At 44.9% G+C, this 22,633-nt stretch overlaps 1 protein-coding gene across 1 annotated transcript in view; it reads right to left on the bottom strand.

Annotated features, from left to right (window-relative positions):
• The window catches only part of Thbs4 (thrombospondin 4), a 41,422-nt gene that overhangs the window by 7,775 nt on the left and 11,014 nt on the right, over positions 1–22,633 (bottom strand). The window contains exons 3-15 of the mRNA XM_031360316.1: positions 15,872–16,119; positions 15,083–15,191; positions 14,404–14,486; positions 14,019–14,070; positions 13,603–13,805; positions 12,123–12,260; positions 8,909–8,977; positions 7,763–7,915; positions 4,134–4,238; positions 3,801–3,908; positions 3,377–3,536; positions 2,061–2,179; positions 1,150–1,202 (exon numbers count right to left, since the gene is read on the bottom strand). Of these exons, the coding sequence (XP_031216176.1) occupies positions 1,150–1,202; positions 2,061–2,179; positions 3,377–3,536; positions 3,801–3,908; positions 4,134–4,238; positions 7,763–7,915; positions 8,909–8,977; positions 12,123–12,260; positions 13,603–13,805; positions 14,019–14,070; positions 14,404–14,486; positions 15,083–15,191; positions 15,872–16,119 (1,600 nt within the window). The remainder of the gene's footprint in view (positions 1–1,149; positions 1,203–2,060; positions 2,180–3,376; positions 3,537–3,800; positions 3,909–4,133; positions 4,239–7,762; positions 7,916–8,908; positions 8,978–12,122; positions 12,261–13,602; positions 13,806–14,018; positions 14,071–14,403; positions 14,487–15,082; positions 15,192–15,871; positions 16,120–22,633) is intronic.

Genomic DNA, 22,633 nt, shown 5'->3' on the forward strand with positions numbered 1-22,633 from the left:
CTGCCCAAGGGATGGCCCTGTGCTGGAGCTCGCCCTGTATCATTGTGAGTTTTCACCTAACCTATGAGGTGTGGTAATTGTCTCTACTGTTCTGGTGAAGCAATGAGCTTCTAAGAGATTGAGGAAAGGTTTGTGCTCCTTTGACTGGGATGCACATGGCAGTGAGGACAGAGCACAGAGAAGATGGGGCCTTGACTGGGATGCACATGGCAGTGAGGACAGAGCACAGAGAAGATGGGGCCTGGCAGGAGCTGCCCTCAGCAATGCTAGGTGAACTGACTCTGCTGCAGGTACGGAAGCAGAGCTGTGTGCTGTCCTGCTTTGCTTTGGGGGATCCTTACCCTCTCAGAACTGCCCTGACCACCTTTCCACAAAGCCCCCAAGGAGGGATGAGAATGCAGATGCCTGGTGCTGCGGCGCACAGCTTGCTTTTCTCCTGCAGCACCAGCTCCACTCTCCATCCTGTTCTGGCTCCTTCCTGATGGTGCTGGCCATTGTACTCCTGACCTAGCACGTGCTCGGTAAATGCTTTATCATCGAGCTGGGTCCCCAGCCTTCCCCAGTCCTTACAGAGGACTCCATCTGGGGCTAGGAAGATCGTCAGAATGCTCTCACATAGAACAATTCCTCTCAATGAGACAGAAAAAGCATCGAGGACAATGAAAGATGGGTGATCCCCCAGCAAGCCTCTCTGTTAGGGTGAGATGGACTTTCCTGATATGATAGTAAACATCTAATGAGTGCTAGCTATATAACAGAAACCGCACAAGGCACCTTTCCTGGGCCAACTCAACTTCACAACAGCCCATGAGCTGTATATTTACAACCACTCCCATTTTCGGTAAGGAAACTGAGGCAGAGAGAGATTAGGTCATGAATGACATCCAGCTGTCCCACTCCAAAGCCCTCCTGCAAGGCTCCATGATCTGACTTCTCTTCTGAAAAATAAGAGCTGGGTGGAGCTGGCATGGCTCCTCCTTATGTAGCACTTTTCTGGGAGGTACAGCGACCTGGAGCAAAGGTGGACAACTTCCTCCCTGGAACCGATCCATCCACAGATCCCGGGCACACTGCCAGCACAAAGCTCTGACAATTCCCACTGTCCCCAGACTCCCACCTGTTTCCCCGCAGCTAGGAGGTGGGCCATACCTGTCTTGGTTGGTGTCACAGGAGTCCCCAACCAGATCGTTATCCACATCTGACTGCAAAGAGAGCAGAACATGTTATTTACCGCTGGGCCTGTATGCATGGACTGTTCCCAAGAAGGCAAGCCCGACTTATCATCATGGGTTTCAGGAATTGTTTCTTGGGAACCAGGCTGGCATAAGACTGCAAAAGGACAACACCATATTGGTGTAGGCACAGTGCTGAATTTTCAAAAAAACCCTTTAAAATATCAAGCTTCATGGAGGGGCTGCCCACACACCAGCTGAGCTGACTGGCAAGTATTCTGGGTGGCACCCTGGTAGGCAGAGACTGGGTGCTCTGGCAGGGATGGCATGGGTCAAAGCACATTGACTTCATGTTGTTTCTGTACTTTGGTGTAGAGACAGCATGGGGAGTGAGGCAGAGTAGGCAATGGGGACTGTCATCTGTTTCAGAGCTTCAGAAACAGACTGCTCACCAAGCCCAGGGGACCCAAGCAGAGGTGCATGGGAAGGGAAATAATATACCATTGGCTGAACTTAAATCTGCAATGTCCATACATAGACTGAGGAATTAAAGGGCCATGTGATTAGGCTCATGCCCATGTTTCTATTTTCTTTGACAGCAGAAACTTGTTTGGGCGTCATTAAGCTCATGCTCCAAATGCCATCAGTGTTGTAATTCCCAAGGGTCCTGGGAGTCCCCATCCCAACTTGTCAGTGTGGTCAATAACTATCTCGACTGGATCAGTTTATTCCCATCATTCTAAGGCCTAATGCATGTCATTTCTCCATGTGAGCCTTGATATCATAGCAAGGAACCGTCCATCAGCAGGGCTGGGTTTCTCTAGATGCTGATCCTTAGTGAATCTTATCAGGGAGTTCAGTCTGCAGTGTGACCCCGATCTTACCAACCTGGTTAGGGTTACTGACATCAGGACAGCTGTCACAAGCATCTCCAACACCGTCACCATCCCGATCCTGCTGGTCACGGTTGGGAACTCTGGGACAGTTGTCCAAAATGTTTTTTATTCCTGCAAGAAAAGGATGCTATCTTGGGTCAGGAGAATGTCATGGGAAAGGGTGGAAAATAGAGACTTGTAACTACTGAGCAGTCAGGGGGTGGTGTCTTAACTCCGGCTGCACCATTGCTACATCACCATCTCTAGTAGTACCTGGAAGAGACCTCAAAATAAGGATTCTGGAAGACTCAAACATGACCAAGTCGCTAAAGCAGCTATCCAATGAACTCGATTGTCTAAGATGTTAGGGGTTGTGGTTAGCATCCAGAGAAGGAGGCTATGATGATTGGGCAGGCTGACCCAGAGGACCTTGTGGGTACCTAAATTTTAATGGAGACACAAGACATTTGAACAGTGGTGCGCAGGAGTTGGGCCTGGGACTATTGATTTCTTGTTTCCTAATTTCATGTTCAATGATATTTGAAGTTAACAACAGTGAGAGGCATAATATTGTGGGAACGGACAAATGCTACAAGTTAGGGTATTTGATTGAACTGGTTTATCAGCGTACCACTGGAATGAGGTTGTTACTTTAGCTCACCTAAGGTAAGCCTGTGCTTTAGTGGGAGATGTGTATAATCTGGAGGAGTGGATGTGTGTATTTGAGGTGGGAGCATTTTTAAAAGGAGGTTCTTCTAGTGGTATGGTATGTTTTCAGAGACTCAGATTCTAGGCTGTCTTCTTAGGATAGTTGCCATATGCTATGGACACCATATTGAATAAAATGTCCTTCCTCAAGCTCTATGAGGCATTCAGGGCTGCTCCTGGTGTGGACCACCCAGAAAGTCTCTGAGGTAGAGACCCAGAGATGGGCAGTACAGTCACCATGACATCCCAGCCCTTCCCAGAGCAGGCAGGGGCTGGCCACATCTTCTTGTCCTGCTTTCAGGAGGAGTCAGGGCATAGTGTTTGACCCTATGAAAAAAAACTCAGTTTTCTATTCCCATTTTGAGGGGTGGAGGTATGGGAGGAGGCAGGAAGGCAGATGCCCTATAGACACAGCTCTGACAAGACACTAATACAGAGTACTCTCACAGAGTTACCACTAGTGCTATAAGTACCAGAAACATCTAGGGTTACTGGACCACCAGACATAGGTCAGAGTGAACGATAGGGAGGGAGGTCCTGAATCAGAGTGTCTATTCCTACTCATGGAGAGGTCAGAGGACAGAGGAATTCCAAATAAAAGACTGAGCAAAACAATCCTACCATCTCCATCCATGTCGTCATCACAGGCATCTCCTCTCCCATCCCCGTCAGTATCCTTCTGGTCATTATTCAGGACCATCCGGCAGTTGTCACAGGCATCCCCAAAGATATCTTTATCACTGTTCCTTTGGTCTACATTGTGAGTCAGGACACAGTTGTCCTAAATGGCGAGAAGGTGGGAGACTTCCTTAGACTTACTGATGCCTGTCTCACTGTTGCGGTTGGCCAGGTCTGCCTGTTTTATATTTTAAACCCTCACAACAAGCAGGTTTCACACAGGATAGGACACAGGACATAGCTGCAATGGTGTGGGAACATGGGCATGGAGACTTGGAATGATTAGCATCAGCAACTGGCTTCAAAGGCTTGCTTCCACCATCCCTGGTGTGTTTCAGTGTGCGTGCTGTCCCAACAAAGTTGGTACCTGCTCATTCAAGATCCCATCTCCATCTGCATCCTCATCGCACGCATCTCCGATGCCGTCTCTATCTGCGTCTTCCTGGCCAGAGTTTGGCACGTACTTGCAGTTATCCTGATAAGGCAAACAGTTCAGAGTCACGTTCTATCGGTCTGTCCCTGTCAACAAGTATTTCTGACCTCAAGACCGAGTTAGGCTGCCTGGTTTCGTTTGCTCCATTTGAGAGGTGGCTACTTTAATTTTTTTTTCACATAAAATAAAAACAACCTTCCCAAAGCCATTTAAGACATGGCTTTGGAAGTCCACGGGGTATTTCTTCCTGCAGCTTCCCTTCCTTACCTTCTTGCAGTTCCTGGCAGAGCACGGCAATTCTTCATCAGGGTAACTGTCAATGTCCACATCCTTTCCACAGACATAGCCATCGCCGGCCCAGCCAACGCCACACTGTGAAAGGAGAGCCCATTAAAGCTCTGGAGAAAACTCTAAGGAGGCAGAGACTGAATCCGTCTCTGTTCCCCCGTGAGAGTCCTCAGGGGAAGGTCCAGAAGCCGCATATCCTGCAGAGATGGGGTTGAACAACTCAGCTGTGCTAAGCATGGTGGACCAATCTGCAATATAGAGAGACCTAGGAGGTACAGGCAAGAGGATTAAAATCTGTTCAAGGTCATCCTTAGCTACACAGTGAGTTAAACGCCAGCCTGGTCTGTATGAGGTTCTGTTCTGCCCCAGAAAAAAACAAGGGCTGGAAAGATGTCTCAGTCTTAATAAGGCACTTGCTGCACAAGCATGAGGACCTGATTTGGGTCCCCAGCACCCATGGAAAAGGCTAGGCACAGCAGCTCACGTCTATAATTCCAATGCTGTAGAGGTGGCAGCCAGAGCCTCCCTAGGGCCTACTGGCCAGATAGTCAGAAAGTCAGCAAGCTCCACGTTCAGTAGAGCAAATCTCCAACACCCCAAAACTAACTAACAAACAAAGCAAGAAAAACTGAAATAATACATAGTTACATGGGAATGGATGAAGGATTCTAAAGTCCAAAGGCTCAGATGGAGAAGGATAGATAACATCCCCTCTGGCTCAGACAAGCACTTGGATGTGCCTTGATGGACTTCATGGGTCTTCTACTCGGATGTCAGGCTTCTAACGGCTTTGTTACGGCTGCCGATGCTGCCTCAAATCATTTCATGCATTTTTCCTGAGCGAGTACTAGTTTAGCTCATGAGATATTGGGTTCGCAGGCTTACTTATTAGTTGAATGTGTATCAATGTGTGCCCAAGAGCATGTATGTGTACCATGTATGTACATGTGCCCTTAGAGGCTGAAGAAGGCACTGGGTCTTATGGAACTGTAGCTACAGGGACTTGTGATCCACACAAGGGCGTTGAAAATTTAACCCTGGTCTTCTGCAAGAACAGCAAGTACTCTTAGCTGCTAAATCATCTTTCTGGCTCCAAAGATATTTTGGGGATCAATTTCCACCCAAAGAGGGAATCTTTAAGGTGCGGTATCTCTATTCAAACTCTGATGAACAGAGGTGGCTCGCACTGGTGTTGTCAGGGCTGGGCCTGTGTACCTCCCCGAACTGTGTACCTCCCCCCCACCCTTCTTTGATATGTCCCCTTGAGCATTTGTTGCCCAGAAAGCCAAAAGAAACCATTACTGCCAACAGGTCAAGGGGGAAGTAACAATTTTGTTCCAGTTTAAAAAAAAAAAAATTTATAGGGTTGTGTGAAAGGACAGAAGGTTAAAAGTAAGTGTGTGTGTGTGTGTGTGTGTGTGTGTGTGTGTGTGAAGTTGGTGGCTGGTACCTTTACCTGCCGAGTCATTTCTCTGGTCTATCTGCCAATGGTTTTTCTAAAGTGGATTTTCCCAGTCTTTGTCTTCCGTCCTTAAGAAGATACTGCAAGGTCATCTTTGTCCCTTTTATGCAAAAGTCCCACGAGCCCAGCCTCGGTCAGCACCTTGCTCAGGCTCTCAGGATTGGGAGCATTAACCTCATTTGTCCTCTTCTGACTTTCGCCCTTCGCATTTAGCTAATGTGCACTTCTGTGTTATCCCTGGCGTAAAACCCATATCCAGAGGTGCCCGTCAGCCAGAATATATGATTCACCAAGGAAAGAGGAAACCCTTCCTAAAAGCTGCTGGGTGTGAGGTGGGGCTTGAGAACCAACTCAGGTGCAGGAAGTGAGAGTTGGGGACTAGGGGTGGGGAGGTGGGAAGGTGGTGATTGTGGAGGTTAGGAGGGAAAGACAGAAAGAGAAAGAGAGGAGATGGACACCACGAGGAAAGCCAGGGAGGCACCAATTGCAGGAGACGGAAATCAGACTTGATTTTCAACTAGAGCTGAAAGGAAAGAAGAGGGAGGAAACCAAGGACACTCAGGGCCAGCAGCAGGGAACAAAGCTCTGAGAGCACCCTGGTGCTCCCTGCCTGCCCCCCTCCTCTGCTCTCGCTGTGCAGCCTAGTCATCCCCACTACTCCTCCACCCCAAGCCAGAGGCTCCTTCCCAAGCCCTGTCCCACTCAGGGGCTTACACAGCCTGCCCTCGCAAGGCCTGGGAAGTTCAGCTGTGGGTCTGGTTTGCCACTCATTTTAATGAGGAAAAAAATTCCTTTAGGAACAAATACATTTTTAATGAGCCATTTTCTGGCAGATTAAATTATTTTAGTAGTCACACCAAGTTTATTAATCCTTTACCATCTGTCATTATGCCTTATTACAAATTCAAAAACATATTAAGAGCCCCATCACCCACCATCCCAGAGGAGCCATAGATTTGTTCACAGAATATGAGAATTTAAGCACAGATATATACTTGCTTTTCAATGACTTTTTAAAAAAGTATATATCTATAATAACATTCCCAATCATTAGGATTAGGGGAAAGCTTAGTTCTTTTTCTTCCTCTGACAGCACATTTCTTCCTCAGAGCCTTGCTCTAGATTATTAGCACTGCCGTGGAGGGCTGGCTTTATTACACTATCTATCTATTTATCTATCTATTTATTTATTTATATTTATTTGAGTTTTCAATCTCATTTTCTAATTTGGTAAAGATGACGGGGGGAAAGTTTCTAGCCAGAAAGATAAAGAAGTGTAAGTTTGAGGTGGAGTGTGAAAGAGATTTTTTTTTTTATAAAGCAGAGTCTCCCTGTGCAGCTCTGGACAGCCTGGAACTAACTCTTTAAAAAGAACAGGCTGGTCTTAAACTCACAGGGATGAGATTACAGGTGTGCACCACCACACCTTGCCCAGAAGAGGGGAGACTTTTTTTTTTACACTGCTCAGAGGGATGCACCATGGTCCTGGGAGCATAGACTGAGACTCTCCTACTGTGCACCTGGAGCCCGGAACACAAAGAAGCAAGCAACTGAAGCCAGCTGAGATGTTAGTGCCAACGACCTCTGAGGACTGGGATCCTGGGCTTTGGGAATGGGTCGTGGGAAGAAGGCTTCTTTCTAAAGGGCTCAGTTAGGAGCCAAGGCACTGGCGATGGGAGTGGGTAGGGAGACTGACCGTTCATTGAGCTGTGCCTACGTCAGGGTCAAACTTAAAAGCTGCAACCAAGACAGGCACAGGATATACTATAATTGGCTCAGTTAGTTTTCTGAGCAACAACCTGAGGCCTAGCTGACTTTGCTCTCACCTTTCTCATCTCAGCCACGTTGGTACGTGAATAGTGGAGCCCTAATGGGACCCGAACACCCTATGACCTTCTGTGGAAATTTTGCCTAAAGTGCCAGCAGCAGAGAGGTGAGAGAGCTTCCTGTCCTCTTCTCCCGTTCTGTCCCCTGCTTCTAGCCTTTCTCTACACCTATGGTTATTCATAACGGACCTCACCTTTTAGATATCCATCCAGATCTAACCTGAGTGTAGAGGCGGTCTACACTCTGAAGCTAGCAGAAACTAGGGAGGGTTTTGCTTAGAAAGCAGAAGGGAAAGCCATCTGGCACATCAGGAGCTTACCACACACGTCACATCCCCTTGACGCTCCTCAATGCACTGCGCATGCACACTGCATGGGTTCTGCTCTGGGTTCCGGCAGCTCCTTTCAGTCTTGCATCCCCTTGTCTGATCACCAGTGTACCCTGGTTTGCAAGGCCCACAGCGATAAGATCCCTAACAAAGACAAAGATGAGATCATAAGGCGGAATCGAGCAAAGATCATTGGTCTTCACTCGGTGGTACTGGAACTGAACATAATGACCCGCTTGCCCAGAGAATTGCAGTGAGTTAGAAACAAGTCTTTTTTTGTAAACGTTATAATGATTGAGACAAATCAGAACTTCTTTTGTTAGTATTCAGCCCTATTCCATCTCTCATCTTCACAAAGTTAATAAAAGTGTCCAGAAATAAAGCCTACACCAGAATATTTAAATTATAGCATTCCCTAAGCGCTAAACATTCACATTTAATGCAAATGACTTCTGGAAAGTTTGCTTTTTTCAAAAAAATAAAACTGCTGTTTGATGATCCTGTTGTCGCCAGTAAAATACAGAACTATTATTATAACCTGATAGGCTTTTCCTGTTGAGGACAATGTTGATCTTCACTGACAATTTAACTGGATTTGGAATCCCCTGAGAGAGCCAGCTCTTGGTGTGCCATAGTGTGAGGCATTTCCAGAAAGGTTTAACTATGGAAGGAACACCCAGTGTGAGCTTCAGTGGTCCCATCCAATAGGCTACAAGAGGAGAGAGCTACATGAAGACCAGCATTCACCTGTCTTTGCTTCCTGCCTGTGGGCACATAGTGACCAGCTGCTCCACATTCACTGCCCCTCTTTCCTGGCTATGTGGCCTGTGAGCCAATGGGAGCTTTTCCTTCCTTAAGTTGGTTTTGACCAGTAACTTTTTTCACAATGATGGCATGGCAAACACAATTATCAAGGATCAGACAGTTTTGACAAAGGATAGAGAACCTGGCTTTTTAATACAAAAATTAATTATAAAACGACTCCAGCAGAAAACACGCTTTCAGCATAGACTTCTGCCCTCATTCTGCCAATCAAAAGTTATATGTGCACACGACCTGTGTGTTTGGAGTTCCGATCTGCACACACACACACCCACCTGCTTCTGAGCCTGGCCCTGCTTTGATAGAAAGACTTACCAGAGTGTTGATGCAGATGGAGTTCAGAACACACGCTCCATTCCGACACTCATCAACATCAGTGCACACCTAGGCATAAAAGTTCAGAGACATCTCAGACCTGCTGCTTAAATAGAGAGGCAAATGAATTGTCCTGTCGTGACATGTTTTGGGGAAGACACACAGAGTTTTAGGTAGGATGGTGGGTGAGTGAGAATTGTTTCGGCTCTCTGGGCATTGGTGCACTGAATCTAGTTGCAGACACTAATTGTCTTCATAAAGGTTAAAGGCATTCAGAGAAAATGACGTGTATAACTTACCTGTTATGTAACCTTTAGCCAGGAGAGCTTTTTCCTTACCTTCCCACTTGATACCTAACACGCCTCTGAGGATTCTCCTCTCACCTCTGAGGATCCCCCTCTCATCTCTGAGGATTCCCCTCTCACCTCTGAGGATCCCCCTCTCACCTCTGAGGATCCCCCTCTCACCTCTGAGGATCCCCCTCTCACCTCTGAGGATCCCCCTCTCACCTCTGAGGATTCCCCTCTCACCTCTGAAGATTCCCCTCTCACCTCTGAGGATCCCCCTCTCACCTCTGAAGATTCCCCTCTCACCTCTGAGGATTCCCCTCTCACCTCTGAGGATCCCCCTCTTATCTCTGAGGATTTCTCTCTCACCTCTGAGGATTCCTATCTTTATTTAGTTCTAGAACATTCTCAGTTTCTCCCAGTTTTGTTATTTCTAGTCCTTTGGATCCACTGTCAGATAAATCATGAATGTTCTCACAATAGTTTCTTTCTGGTCCCTGCTCCCCATCTTGTTTGTGTATCTTTGCTAAATTCCAAGAGGTGGTCTCTAAATCCCTTCTCAGCTGGTAAATCTTGAGCTAGCTGTGTCTAATCTGTTTCACCCATTGACTGTGTTTTTTAAAAAACAGTTTTTATTATCATATATTAATTATACATAATGATGTGATCCATTGCCACATTCTCATACTGAGTTATTAAATTCAGTGCTTGTACTTTTAATTGATACCCCTTTTCCTTTCTTTAAAAGAAGGATTTTATTAAGCTTTTGGTTTATTTTTAAGTGTTTTTAATTTAAATAGAATTACATCACTTCTCTCCCTTCCCACCTTTTAGCCCCTCTTACGCATGCTCCTTGAACCCTTTCAGTGTTCCACTGGTCTCAAGTCAATAGCCTCTTTTTCTTTGATGATATTTGTTACTTGCATATATATGTATGTATGTGCACACATATACATAAATGACTCCTGCATGTGTGGCTCAGAGTACATTTGGGAGGAGGGGATGGAAATATTACAAGAGCCAGAGTACTAGGAAGTCTTCTGCAGAAACGATCTCTCCTAAAATGGCTGCATAAACAAGACCAGGGCAACAGCAATATTGATGGCTATATTAACATGGGAAGGGGGAACATTTCATGGTGTCCCACCCTAAACAAAGAGCTACAGGCCACTGCTAGTGCTAGGAGAAGGGGGCTTAGCTTCTCCCAGGTAGGAGCCTATTGTTGATTATGCAAAGTGCTCAGCCTTGAAACCATACACACTCACTGATCCTAGCTTTAGTTAGATACTTTTCACACTTGTCTATTTTTTCCTAATAGTACCCTTTACTTTACCCACAGCAATGAACCTTTTATAGGCAGTTGATGTTTACCAAGTTTCCTTATTACAGTTTCTTCACAGTAGCCCTGATTTTGCCTGTACTCATTGATGAGCCTGGTTGTGGGCATCTGCACACACTGGTACATCTGATTGGCTATGGCTCTGCAATGTAACTCTTTCAGAAACGTTTTATGCAAATAGGTATGTTTTACCAATAACATAGACTTGGAATTTATAACTAAATAATGTGAACTTGGTGCTGTGCTGCGTGGTAGACGATTTTCACCATTGTTAACCATGTCTCAAAGCCAAAGTCAGACTCTCTTGCTCCTTTGAGCTACTGATGTTTTTTCCATCTCTGTGTTGTGGAAAGGGAAGTTCTCTGAGGATCCTGGATTTACATAGGACACACACACACACACACTATGTCTCCTAACTCTCTTGGCCTCTGCCCTCATGTACACATTGAAAACCCTTCTTCCTGATGTCCATGGGCTGGTGTGGCACTGACACCCCTTATAGCCTTAGAAGTAATACTTTCTTTGATTTCTACTGAACTTAGCAATTCATTAAAATTTATCATAAAGTTTTAGCGAAGTGACTCCTTCATACACACATACATAACACACAATTAGGGTTTTGAATTCATATATATATATATGTGTGTATATATATATATATGTATATGTAACATATATGGATTCAGATCCACTAGAAAGTGTCCCTTACTAGCTAATATCAAGCCTTTTATATGGCATTTTCTCTGTTCTCCTCGGTTTAGACTATGAATGATTTTGTCCTTACAAGAGAAGAAAAACTTAGCTCATTATCCTAGTGGCTCCTTGTCAATCCTGCCTCCAGTTTGCTTTCTTTTTCTAGCCTGAAAAATGATGCCCTCCAGAATCCTTTGATAAGCAGCAAGGAAATAATGACCCCTTGCCCTTCTTCAAAGCTAATCATTTCCCTGAGGTAGTAAATATATTTATAGACCAACCATTTTTAAGGGCTGAAAACATCAAAAAGCATTTCACAGTCAGTCAGTTAAATAATGACCAGACATTGTAGAGCATTTGGAGATAAATGGAGACTGTCGTGCTGTCCTGAGATGCTTTCTGGCAATTTATAGCTTATATAAGAGGGAGGGTAGGCTTCCTCGGGGGGAATATCTCGCCCCTTCAAGCCCTCTCTTCTTAAAGCGGCTTCTGATTGGCAACACCAGCTCTATAAAGTGATCTAATTTCCCCAGGCTTTTATTTGCTTCTCCGACTCTCAATTTATTCTGCAGGACAAAATGTCCAAAGGCTATCAACTGAGTCGGTCTGAAATCATCCTGTGTACCCTGTATTCTGCATTTACTGCTTTCCCAGAAATACTCCATTACCCAAACTTTAACAACTTCTTCTTTCTAGACTTTATGGGCATATGCTCTCAGAAAGGAGTCAAAAACCAAAAGAAAACAGAACAAAACAAAACAAAACAACCCTTCCCTGTTGGCTCACCGTATACCACAATATTCCGCAAAGCACCGACTGTTCACAGTGGTGGAGGGCTATGTTGAGAAGCTAGGGAACTATCTGATAATGAAAAATGAATACCATCTCTGCTCACCTGCTTATTTGTTTTAGCAAAGTTGATCCCAACGCCCTGCACCATGGGCCCCGTGAAGCCTACTGGACAGGCGTCACATCTGAAACCCGGAGCCAAATTCACGCAGCGCACACCTGGATAGCAGGGATGGTATTTGCACTGGGGAGAGAAAATGTTCAGTCTTTAGGGAAAATAAATTGAAACTTTCCATAGTCTATTTGCACACACTTACTTATTCTTTTATATTCTGTGGGTAAAACTAACAAAAGGAAACTAAAATGTCCAATTTCATAGTTACTTGTTGAGTCTCTGAGTCACCCAGTTTGGGTTGCCCTGTAGTTGTTCATTATGTTACAGACAATGCTGTGTTAACATTAAATTGATCTTTAACATAAACCAGTCTCCATCCAGGTATGGCAAGCTCCCCTCCATGCTGACATTCCATGGGAAAGGCCTGTGTTCACTGCACCAGTCATTTAGATGACACCCAGAACATCTGTGAACTTGCATGGAAACCAAGACAGGGCAGAAGTTTCTACAGTTAGACAGGGTCCTTCAGGGAGAACCTGCCTCTCTGCCCTGTCCAGTCCATGACTATTCCAAGGCCACCTAAAAGAGCCTACAAGCTGGTTCTGTTATCTATTTAAAAAAAGAGGCAATGTTAACTAATGTAAAAAACATGAGCATTTCCTGCCCTTTCAAAGAGGAGGAAAATTCCAGCTCACAGATAAAAACCAGATACAGTTCTGTGGAACATGTGCAGGATCTGCTCTCCAACGGAGAGATTCCTAGAGATCAGCCTACTTCGCATTAGCAGGAGATGGGAGTTGCGCGGGGTTGAGGGGTCAGCTGAGCAGCCATTAGCCTTCAGGGCCCTGTGAGAGGCACCATCTCTCCTCTTCTCCTTTCAGCTACCTTCTTGTTGGTACAGGGAAGGCACATTGGGGGTGGCAGCTTTACTACCAGCTATGAGCATCGTTGCGTGACCAGACTCAGGGCAGATGATGGTTCTGTTGGTTTCCGTCTGAAGCTCTGCCTGCTGTCTGTATAGCCGGCATTCTCTCACGGGCTTCGTCCTTGGGTGCTTCGGCTACTCTCAGGAGATTCCCTCTGCTCCTTTGTTTTATGAAGCCCAAAGAAAGCTACCACGACTTCTGGAACAAGGACCCTAACCCTTATGTTCCATATGTGCAGGTTTCTAATGTATGTCGCTTCAGAGAAATAACCAACACAGATAATTGGAGTGGAAAGTAGAAAGTGCAGCAACGTAGTGGTATAGTCAAGTAAAAAAGCTGGGAACACAGAGAAAAGTGACAATCATGGCTGCAGCTATGTGTTAAGCCTTCCTGCTGCTACAAAGCATGTCCCAAATCATTAAGATGTGGTTCTCTGGAGCTGGAAGGACAACTCAGGGGGTCTCTAACACACAGTAGGGCTTCTTGGTCCACAGTGGCAAGTAAGAGACCTAGAGGGCCCCCCCACTCCGTCCACTGAGCATTACCTCATCCACGTCAGAACAGGTGATCCCATTTCCTGTGTAACCATCTGGGCAGGGTCCACATTGGAAGCCATCCCTGGTGTCCGTGCATCGGACACCTCGGAAACAAGGGCTGGAGTCACAGCGGCGTGGTGGGCGAGTCGGGGGTGCTGGAGGAGCTATGGGTACCAGTGTGTTTGGTGTTGGGGACTGAAAGCTGAGAGGACCTAGGAAACAAGACCCGTTCAATCCATAGGTTCATTAACTCATGTGGAATATGTAGGATACAGAATGAAGTGTGGTTTCCCAATGAATTTCCCCCTTCCCATCAACTCTTGTACAGAATTACCGGAGGCTGCAATCAAGTGACCTCTCTTCAAATCTCCAGTAAGCCTGTGCTGCCCCATTTAGGATGAGCCGGCCACCACAGAAGCACTTACCACAAGCCTGGCATTCAGCAATAGTGTTTCGCAAAAACGATGTTTCCTTGACCTTTAGAAATAGAAGGAAAATATTGCAAAGGAAAACTTGATACAACCCAGAAAGAAAGCATCCCTGTAAGGCTGCCCAAGAAAGGTTTCTACAGTACTCAAGGAGCCTGGGATGGCTCTCCCACGACCTTGGCCGTGGAGGCCCACTACAAGCATGATCCCTTTTTCTTCTGATGGAGCCCTGGGGCTGGTGGGCTCTGTGGAGCAATGTGGGGTGTGGCTCAAGGCTAAGTCCTTCCCTGCCTGCCTGTGTGGGCCGGCCACTCCACCCACCAGCACAGAAAGCTGCTATCATAATGTTCAGGCTTGACCCAGGATGGCCCCTGTTCCTCACCTGCTGCCTCAGCAGATCTTTCACCTCTCCAAGGAGCTGGTTTAACTGTGTCATTTGACCCAAGAACTGTCGATTAAAGTCTCCTGTAGGAACAGCCAAAGGTAAGGAATGCTCAGCCAGTGTCACTTGGCAGGCCTAGGGATCAAGGGCTTTGTGCATGCTCTGTAAAGCACCCTACCCATAAGTTACATCCCTGGCCCGTGGGCTTTTCTGAGACAGGGCCTTAGTATATAGTCCAAGCTGGCATCAAACTGGCAAGCCTCCTACCTCAGCCTCATGAGTCCTAGACATGGAGGCACGCACCTTTGTATCTGGTTGATGACAGTCATTTCTAAGTGATTTAAAAATCAAATGACTCCCCAAATAATTGCTATGACAAGATCATTCGAAACCTAGGGTATCTGAATTCGATTTAGGTAATTTATTTAATTCATCTAACAAAATAATGCTACTGATGCTGTTGGTTAGTTGGTCCATATTTGTGAGTCCATATTTATTTAAAAATAAAGGGCAGTGAAAAGATTACTTGGCCTGGACTTAGTCCAAGAGCCCGATTTGTACAGACACTCTCAGGGTCCACTGTGCTTCCAGGACATGTCTGGGTTAGGGGACCAGCCTGTAGGAGCCTTGACATGCGCCCATGCTGATGACAGTGCACAAACCGTCCAGGAGCTCACACCTGTGCTTGTGGCAGCTAGAGGCTCACTCTGCTGCAGGAAACAGTCTTGTAGGCTGGCCACCTGGAACAGTGAGCCCCTCACCACCAGCTTCAGCTCTTCCAACATGTCCTGAGAGGAAAAAAAGAATACATGCACAGGTTTGCTGGTAGGACAATTAAAAATCTCACCAACATGGCATGAAACAGAAGACAAAGGTTGATGGGATTTTTTTTTTTTTGCTTTTTCTTTTTCTTTCTTTCTTTTTTTTTCTTTTTTTTTTCTTTTTTTTGAGGCTCCATCGAACAAAGCTACTATTAAGCTCATCTATGTTAGTGAATGGTTTGCCAATATCTGTGAAGAAAGATATTGTTTCTTGTGCTTCTCAGCCAATGGCAGTTTTATGTTCTTTGACATTTTTTGTTATTTGCATGAAAATAATAACTAATAACATTGTAAGAGGAGAAAACGTACATGATCCTGTGAGACAAAGATAATTTGCTTAGTTTTAGCTACTCCTTTTAAACTGAACAAATGTTTGAAAAGTCACCCCCAAAGAGTTTACTTTATTCACCTGAAACAGAAGTCCTCAATTTTGACTTCATATTAAATGTGAATTTAAAAAAAAACAAATCGATGCCTAGGCACCAGATCCTGAGATTCCGATTTAATTTGTCTTGAGGGGAGGCTATCTAACACATGTTTGCTGTTCTCCAAGTGACTCTAATCCGCAGCACACACAGGACCAACCTTAGAACTTCGGGCCACAGAAGCCCATTTTCCACCTTGCAGAATTGGTCATGGGTTCCTACCTGGGGCTTCCTCTGGAATGTCCTTAATTCAATGGACTCTGGGTTCTGAGTGAGGCCAGAAAAGGCTCTGGGCAGGTTGTGCACCGAATCCACCTGAGCACAGTCCAGGTAGAGCTCTATGGAGCCAGCCCCTCTCTGCAAATTGCTCAGTCTGAGGAGAATCCTGTGGCGCCTCCCATCAGCCAGCTGCAAGTTGTTGAAAACCACCAGATGTATCTTCCCGTCGTTTTTCAGGTAACGGAGGATGGCTGTAGCCAAATGCAGAGCAAAGACTTGATGAGAGGAAGGGACATGGTCATGGGCTACATGACCTTCAACTCACAGGGCTGGGCCACTGGAAAGAATGTAGGCTGTGACCACAAATATTGATTTACCAATTTCTGTATGTGAGGTCCTTGGCATGGTGTAGCACTATCAGGTGACCTACCTTTCTCCTGAGGACATTTTGTGAGAATGGAAAAACACAGAAAGCTAGCAAACCCAAAAATAAACACTAAATTTTAATGAATGAGTCTTCCTCCCTCAGAAAGTCAGATAAAGTTCATGTACATTGCTAATGGCATAGATTCATTAGCTCACCAAGCACAAGTACCTCTGAGGACTTCAGGACAGTGAGTGCTGCTCTCAGTTGCTTTAATTTTATAGGCCAACCCTATGAAACTAGAATAAGCATTGGAGCAGCAAGTGAAGCTTAGACAAGGAGCTTGCTTGGGTCGTCGTGAGGGCAGGACTGATATCACAGCTTCAGTGTGCTATGTTCCAGTGCATGGCTTGGTCTTTGCAAACTGTTTCACATCATGTTTTAGATGTAGTGTTGTCCTTTACCAACCTATCCCCAACAGTCTAGCAGGCAGACTATGAGCAGGACCTTATTGTCTGTTCCCAAATGCAAAGCCCTCTTTCTTATTCTATGCACCAACTAAAGACTCATGGGAATCAGCCTTGCTTTTCACCCCATCACAGTCCTAAGTATATCAGGGCCTGAGTTAGAACCTGGTCCTGAAAGACGATGTTTTGTGGGTGGACCCCTTTGACTGAGTTTTGCTAGAAAGACTAAAATGATTTGTTTCCAAAGTTTTGATGAACCGGCCAAGACACTTTCAGACACACACACACACACACACACACACACACACACACACACACACACGGGAGTGGGGTGGTTGTATATGCTTGGCCCAGGGAATGGCACTATTAGAAGGTGTGGCCCTGTTGGAGTAGGTGTGTCACTGTGGGCATGGGCTTTAAGACCCTCATCCTAGCTCCCTGGAGGCCAGTCTTCTCCCAGCTGCCTGCAGAACAAGAGGTGTAACTCTCAGCTTCTCCTGTACCACGTCTGCCTGGATGCTGCCATGCTCCTACCTTGATGATAATGGACTGAAGCTCTGAACCTCTAAGCCAGCCCCGATTAAATATTATCCTTTATAAGATTTGTCTTGGTCATGGTGTCTGTTCACAGCAGTAAAACCCTACCCAAGACAGAGACAGAGAGAGAGACACACACAGAGAGACAGAGATACAGACAAAGACACAGAAACAGTGAGACACACAGAGAGAGTTAAAATTAAAGTAAAACATTTTTAAGAGAAAAGAATGTTCATTTCAGGGCCATAGAGTAGCTCAGTGGATACACATTCTTTTTTATTATTAATTTATTCTCTCATATATTATATTCCTCCCAGTCCTTCTCCCATAACCTCCCCAGCCCCCATCCACTCCTCATCCATTTCCCTTCAGAAAAGGGCAGGCCTACCATGGATATCAGCCAAGCACCATATATCAAGTTGCAACAAGACTGGACACATCCCTTCACATTAAGGCTGGATGAGGCAACCCAGCAGGAGAAAGGGGATCTCCAAACAGACAAAAGCATCAGAATCAGCTCCTGCTCCCATTGTGAGGACTCCCACCAAACCACTGAGCTACACAACCAGAACATAGGATGTACACTCTTGTTGCCAAAACTAATGACCCATGTGGTCAAAGACGAGAACCAACTGTTGAAATTATTCTCTAGTTTTGATAAGCACAATTGATCTGCATGTATGAGCACACATGACAAATGATGGTATGTAGTAAAAATGTTTAAAAATATTCATTTAAAGATGTTTTTGTTAGTAAACACCCTGCACAGCAGGTGTGTTTGAAAAAGTTAGACTCCTTAAATAAAAGTACAATCATAAGACAAGTCCTCATGAAAAAGATCCACTGATAAACAGATGGCCCAGCAGTTAGGAGCACCCAGTTTTCATTCCCAGCACTCGCATGACATTTCACAACTCTCTAACTCTAGTTCAGGGATTCAATGCCCCTTTCTTGACCTTGTGGTCACCAGGCATGCATATAGTATACATATACATGCAGATAAACACTCATCCACACAAAATAAAAATAAATCTTTGAAAGATAAAATAGTTTCATATAAAAAGAGTAGAAAAAATTCTTGGTATTCTTCTATTCAATGAAAACCAAAAAGAAGTTGTAAGAATATCTTCATTCAGAAAATTTTTTATATGTGTGCATGCATATATGCAAGCGTGAGTGTGTATATATACACACACATACACATATATATACATAGATACACACATGCATATATATGCATTATAGAGAAAACTGTCAAACCTAGTTGAATAATTTGAATGTTTAATGAGTATTCTTTTTCCTTTTTGCTCATCTTTAGTGCCTAAGCTTTCTACATGAAATGTCCATTACATATATATATGTATATATATGTACATATATAATGTACATATATATATATATATATATATATATATATATATATATATATATTGGAACCAGCAAGATGGTTCAGCTGGTAAAGGCACATGCTGCGAAGCCTGACAACCTGAGTTTAATCCCCGGGACCCATGCTGTGGTGTGTGCACATGTACACAGGCATATGCACACACATAAGCACACACATACACACACACACAGAATCTAACACACTTATATTAAAAACCAGAAAGTGGAAGCTAGTATACATATTTAAGTCTCTGATGCTATTGATCTGTGCGACTTGTGGCAAGTAAGCTGAAGTGTCTTTCTTCTCTTAGGTGCCTCTTCAGCTGACTGGAAGTGCCAAGCCAGAGCTGCCAGAGAGGCCAGCTAGCCAACAAACTAGTATACTGCAGTGTGGCCAAAGAAAACAATATATTTTAAGGCTTTGCCCAAATTACACTTTCTAGGTTCGTTTTCCCACCTCCTCTCAAGTCTTCTAGCTTTGCTTTCCCATTTGGCAACTGTTCCATTTGGGGACAGGGACAGAACTGGCATTGTGTTCCGTGACATGCACATGCCAGGAGGGGGTCTGATGGAACTTTTCTTATGTCTGTGTGGTCACCACTATGTGCTTCCTGCTAGAAGGGAACTTGTAAGGTGTACCGTGGAAGGGAACTTCTACAGTAGCGCAGTGCTAAGTTTCCTGAAGCACTGGCAATACTTAATACAAATAATAATAAACATGGCAGGAAAAGACGGAAGATGGCTGCAGAATACACATGGGGAGAGACTTTCCCTCTGTTCTTTCCATTTTCTTCCTTTCCTTCCGAGTTTGAGGGAATTATAGATGTTGAGTCACTTCCTCTAAGAAGAAAATGAAGATTTATTTCTCGTCTTGGATGAAATAGGATCCCTGCCCTTTTATTTACTACTAACTGAATCGTGAATTAATTTAAAATAATGGCTTCAGGCTTGGAAGTGGGGACATACAGTAACTAAGAGAAGGAGAAATTAAAATCAAACCTAAGCACCACTTTACTGTTTGAAACATCAAATTACTTCACTACTCAGAACAGTTTGCAAATACCTGGCGTTTTACGAGCTAATAAAAATACCACTTGTCTATTAAACTTGAATTAGGTCATGCACACTTTTAGCCAATACGCCATCATTCTATTGAGAGCCACGATTTCCCCTTCCTGGATTAACAGTTTAAGAAGATAGACATGCACTGAAAGACACGTAGCTAAAACAAATACTCTAGATTTTTCTTCCCCAAACTAAGTTTTCTGTGGATTTCAAAGGAAACATCTTTTGGGCACACAGCCACTTTTAACAGATCTTTGCAGAGCACACGGGTACTAGTTTATTTTCATAACTGGAGAGCTGAGATGAGTTTTATAAACAGTACCGAGTGAAGCAGATGCTGTGACTATGAACTTTCATAGAACAACTAAATGACTGCATTGAAAACTTTCCACATGAGTAAAAGCCGACAGAGCGGCATGTCTCCATCCTAGGCCACACAACGAACCCTGCCGTGTGCCTAGATGTTCCTGAAGGAGAGCTGTATTTCTGCCTTGTGTTTTTGGTGCATACACAGCAAACTCTCCCAGAGGACACATTCCCTCAAGCGCTTAAGACTTTGACAAGGGGGGAAGCAGAGAGGATCATGGAAACTTTCAAAGTGTCTGTTAGAAAAATTATCAAGTGCTCTGACATTTAACGCGCTTCATTCTTGATCCAATGAGTTTCATTTCTCTTATGGCTTTCATTTTTCATTTTTGCTCTTTTTATGGCAAATTTCGTACTTCACTGCCTCCATACTTCTATATTCTATCCTCGGAGCCCTTAGCTCACCCCAGAAGGCAGCCTCAGAAGTCACAGTCCTCATCAGTCACAGAGACCCTCAAGCAGCCGTGGGTTCTGTCCCTGGAGACCTTGTAGCCTGCTGAGTGGGTGCCTCCTGACCTCCCCAGAAGCAGAGAACACACATACTCCCTCTTTTCAGAGCTCCCAGGATCCGGAAGCCAGCCCCTGATCCTGGAACACCATGCTTCTGCCAGGTCAGCACCCTGGGGAAAGTTCCCTAGGTACAGTTCTGTTACAGTTCTGTTTCTCCAGCTGCAGTGCAGTCAGTTCCCAAGGCAGCTAGGCATCCACTAATCCTGCTGGCCCATGCCTACAGACACCTCTCTCGGCTGCATTGCTGGGTTCCTCTGCCTGACCCCTGGCTCACCCTCCCATCGTCGATCCTTTCTGTACAGTGTCCTGTAGGATTGTTCTGATTCAACTCCCACCTGTTTATTTATTTACTAGCGTGGATTTACTTTTATAGTTATATACATGTTTTGCACAGATGTATGTTATGTGCAGTACATTTGCACTTGGTGCAGGCAGAGGTCTGAAGAGGGCGTGCTCCACCTTAAGCTGTAGACAGTGGTGAGCTGCCAGTCGAGAAATGGATCCAGGACCTCTGCAAAACCAAGTACTCTTAACCTCTGAGCCATCTCTCCAGCCCAGGTCTTGCCTTTTTTAAGCAAGCATACTAACAAGCAGATGAATTTGTCCAATGGCTCCCTAGTGGCTTCTGATTGATTCTAAACTCCTTCTCCCAGGCAGGCCTCACCCTAGTCACCCACCTCAGTTTCTTCCCACCCTGTCAGGTCTATTTTCTCTGCACTCCTTGGTATCTGGAGAGAATCGTACAGCTGTTTGATATTGTTACTCACAATCACACAAGTTTTTAAAATTGTGGAGGATTTTTCTCTCTAAGGTTAGCCTGTTTGTGTCCTTGACAGTAAGGGGCCTGATCTGATGGCCCAGAGCTACGTTTGCTCGCCTGTGTACCAGGTGACACAGGACCCAAACTGCTGAACCCGATTAGATGCCACCTTCGTGGCTGATAGGAAAACAAAACTACCAAACCAAACCCTAGCGAGGAGGATTTGAAGTTCTGCTATACTGGGAAGGAATTAAAAAAAAAAAAGTGCTTTTGAAGAAATGGACCTTGGTGTAAGAATGTTATAGCATGCTGACTTTTAAAGTAATGAGGCAGGGTGCCAGCTTTAGAAACCTAGAAATGATAGCACTTTGTGTGCTCGGGAAGGCGAGTGGAGAGTGACTGGCCTGAGGGCACTCAGGAAGGGGGCTTAACTCTCAGTACTTAAAGTCTCAGATGAAAACCATCACTGTGAACTTGGGCCATCTTTTTAAGGTCATTATACATTTTTAAAATGCCTTCTTGCTGTCAGTGTCCTCTGTGGTGGAACTCTGGCTTGTCTTCGCTGATTCATTTTTATGGGCGAGGTACTGGGTCATGGTAACTTCTGTACTTTGGAGCTCCATACAAAAGAAAATCACCAAATAGCTTTTCACTAATAACTCTCTGGGCGACTGTGATAAACGTAGCCTCTTTCAAAATGTCCTTCTAACAGTTTTCACATAAGTAAGGTTTTCAGAGGCTGGGTGGAAGGAGAAGACAGAGGAACGGTTAGTGAAAAGGATGCTCGTCCAATACGCACAGCATCTGAGAAGGGAGTTATTTTAAATGGTCATGAGAGTCATCATAGTACGCAACGTGTTTTCAGTGATGAAGCTGTCAGGGGCCCCAAATCCAAAGGTCGTGTTCTAAGGACAGCCACAAAACTATTTCCTCCGCACCCTGGGGCTTTCCTAGCCTTTACACAATCTCAGAATATTAGCCAAGTCATCAGCTTAATAGCTCTCTTCACAAATCCCTTTGATAAAAGTGCAGCTGCCATCAGCGAGGTTCTGGCCTCAGGGAGCTCATTAACTCTCCGAAAAATATGCGTAGCTTTGGGTTTCTCCATGGTTTTCCTAGTAGAGAGCGGGTATCTGTCTCCTCCAAGTCCCACCGATGGGTTCCAATCTTGCTTTTCAGAGCTGGAACAGATCTAGCCCGATCCCCATGTCAAACATCTCTCCTGTCTTTGCCTGGCTCCTTTATTTTTCTATTTCCTCTAACTTTTCAACTTGGATGGGATTTAATAAAAAAAGTGTGTGTGTGTGTGT

Source organism: Mastomys coucha, unplaced genomic scaffold, assembly GCF_008632895.1.
Source record: "Mastomys coucha isolate ucsf_1 unplaced genomic scaffold, UCSF_Mcou_1 pScaffold8, whole genome shotgun sequence".
NCBI lineage: Eukaryota > Metazoa > Chordata > Mammalia > Rodentia > Muridae > Mastomys > Mastomys coucha.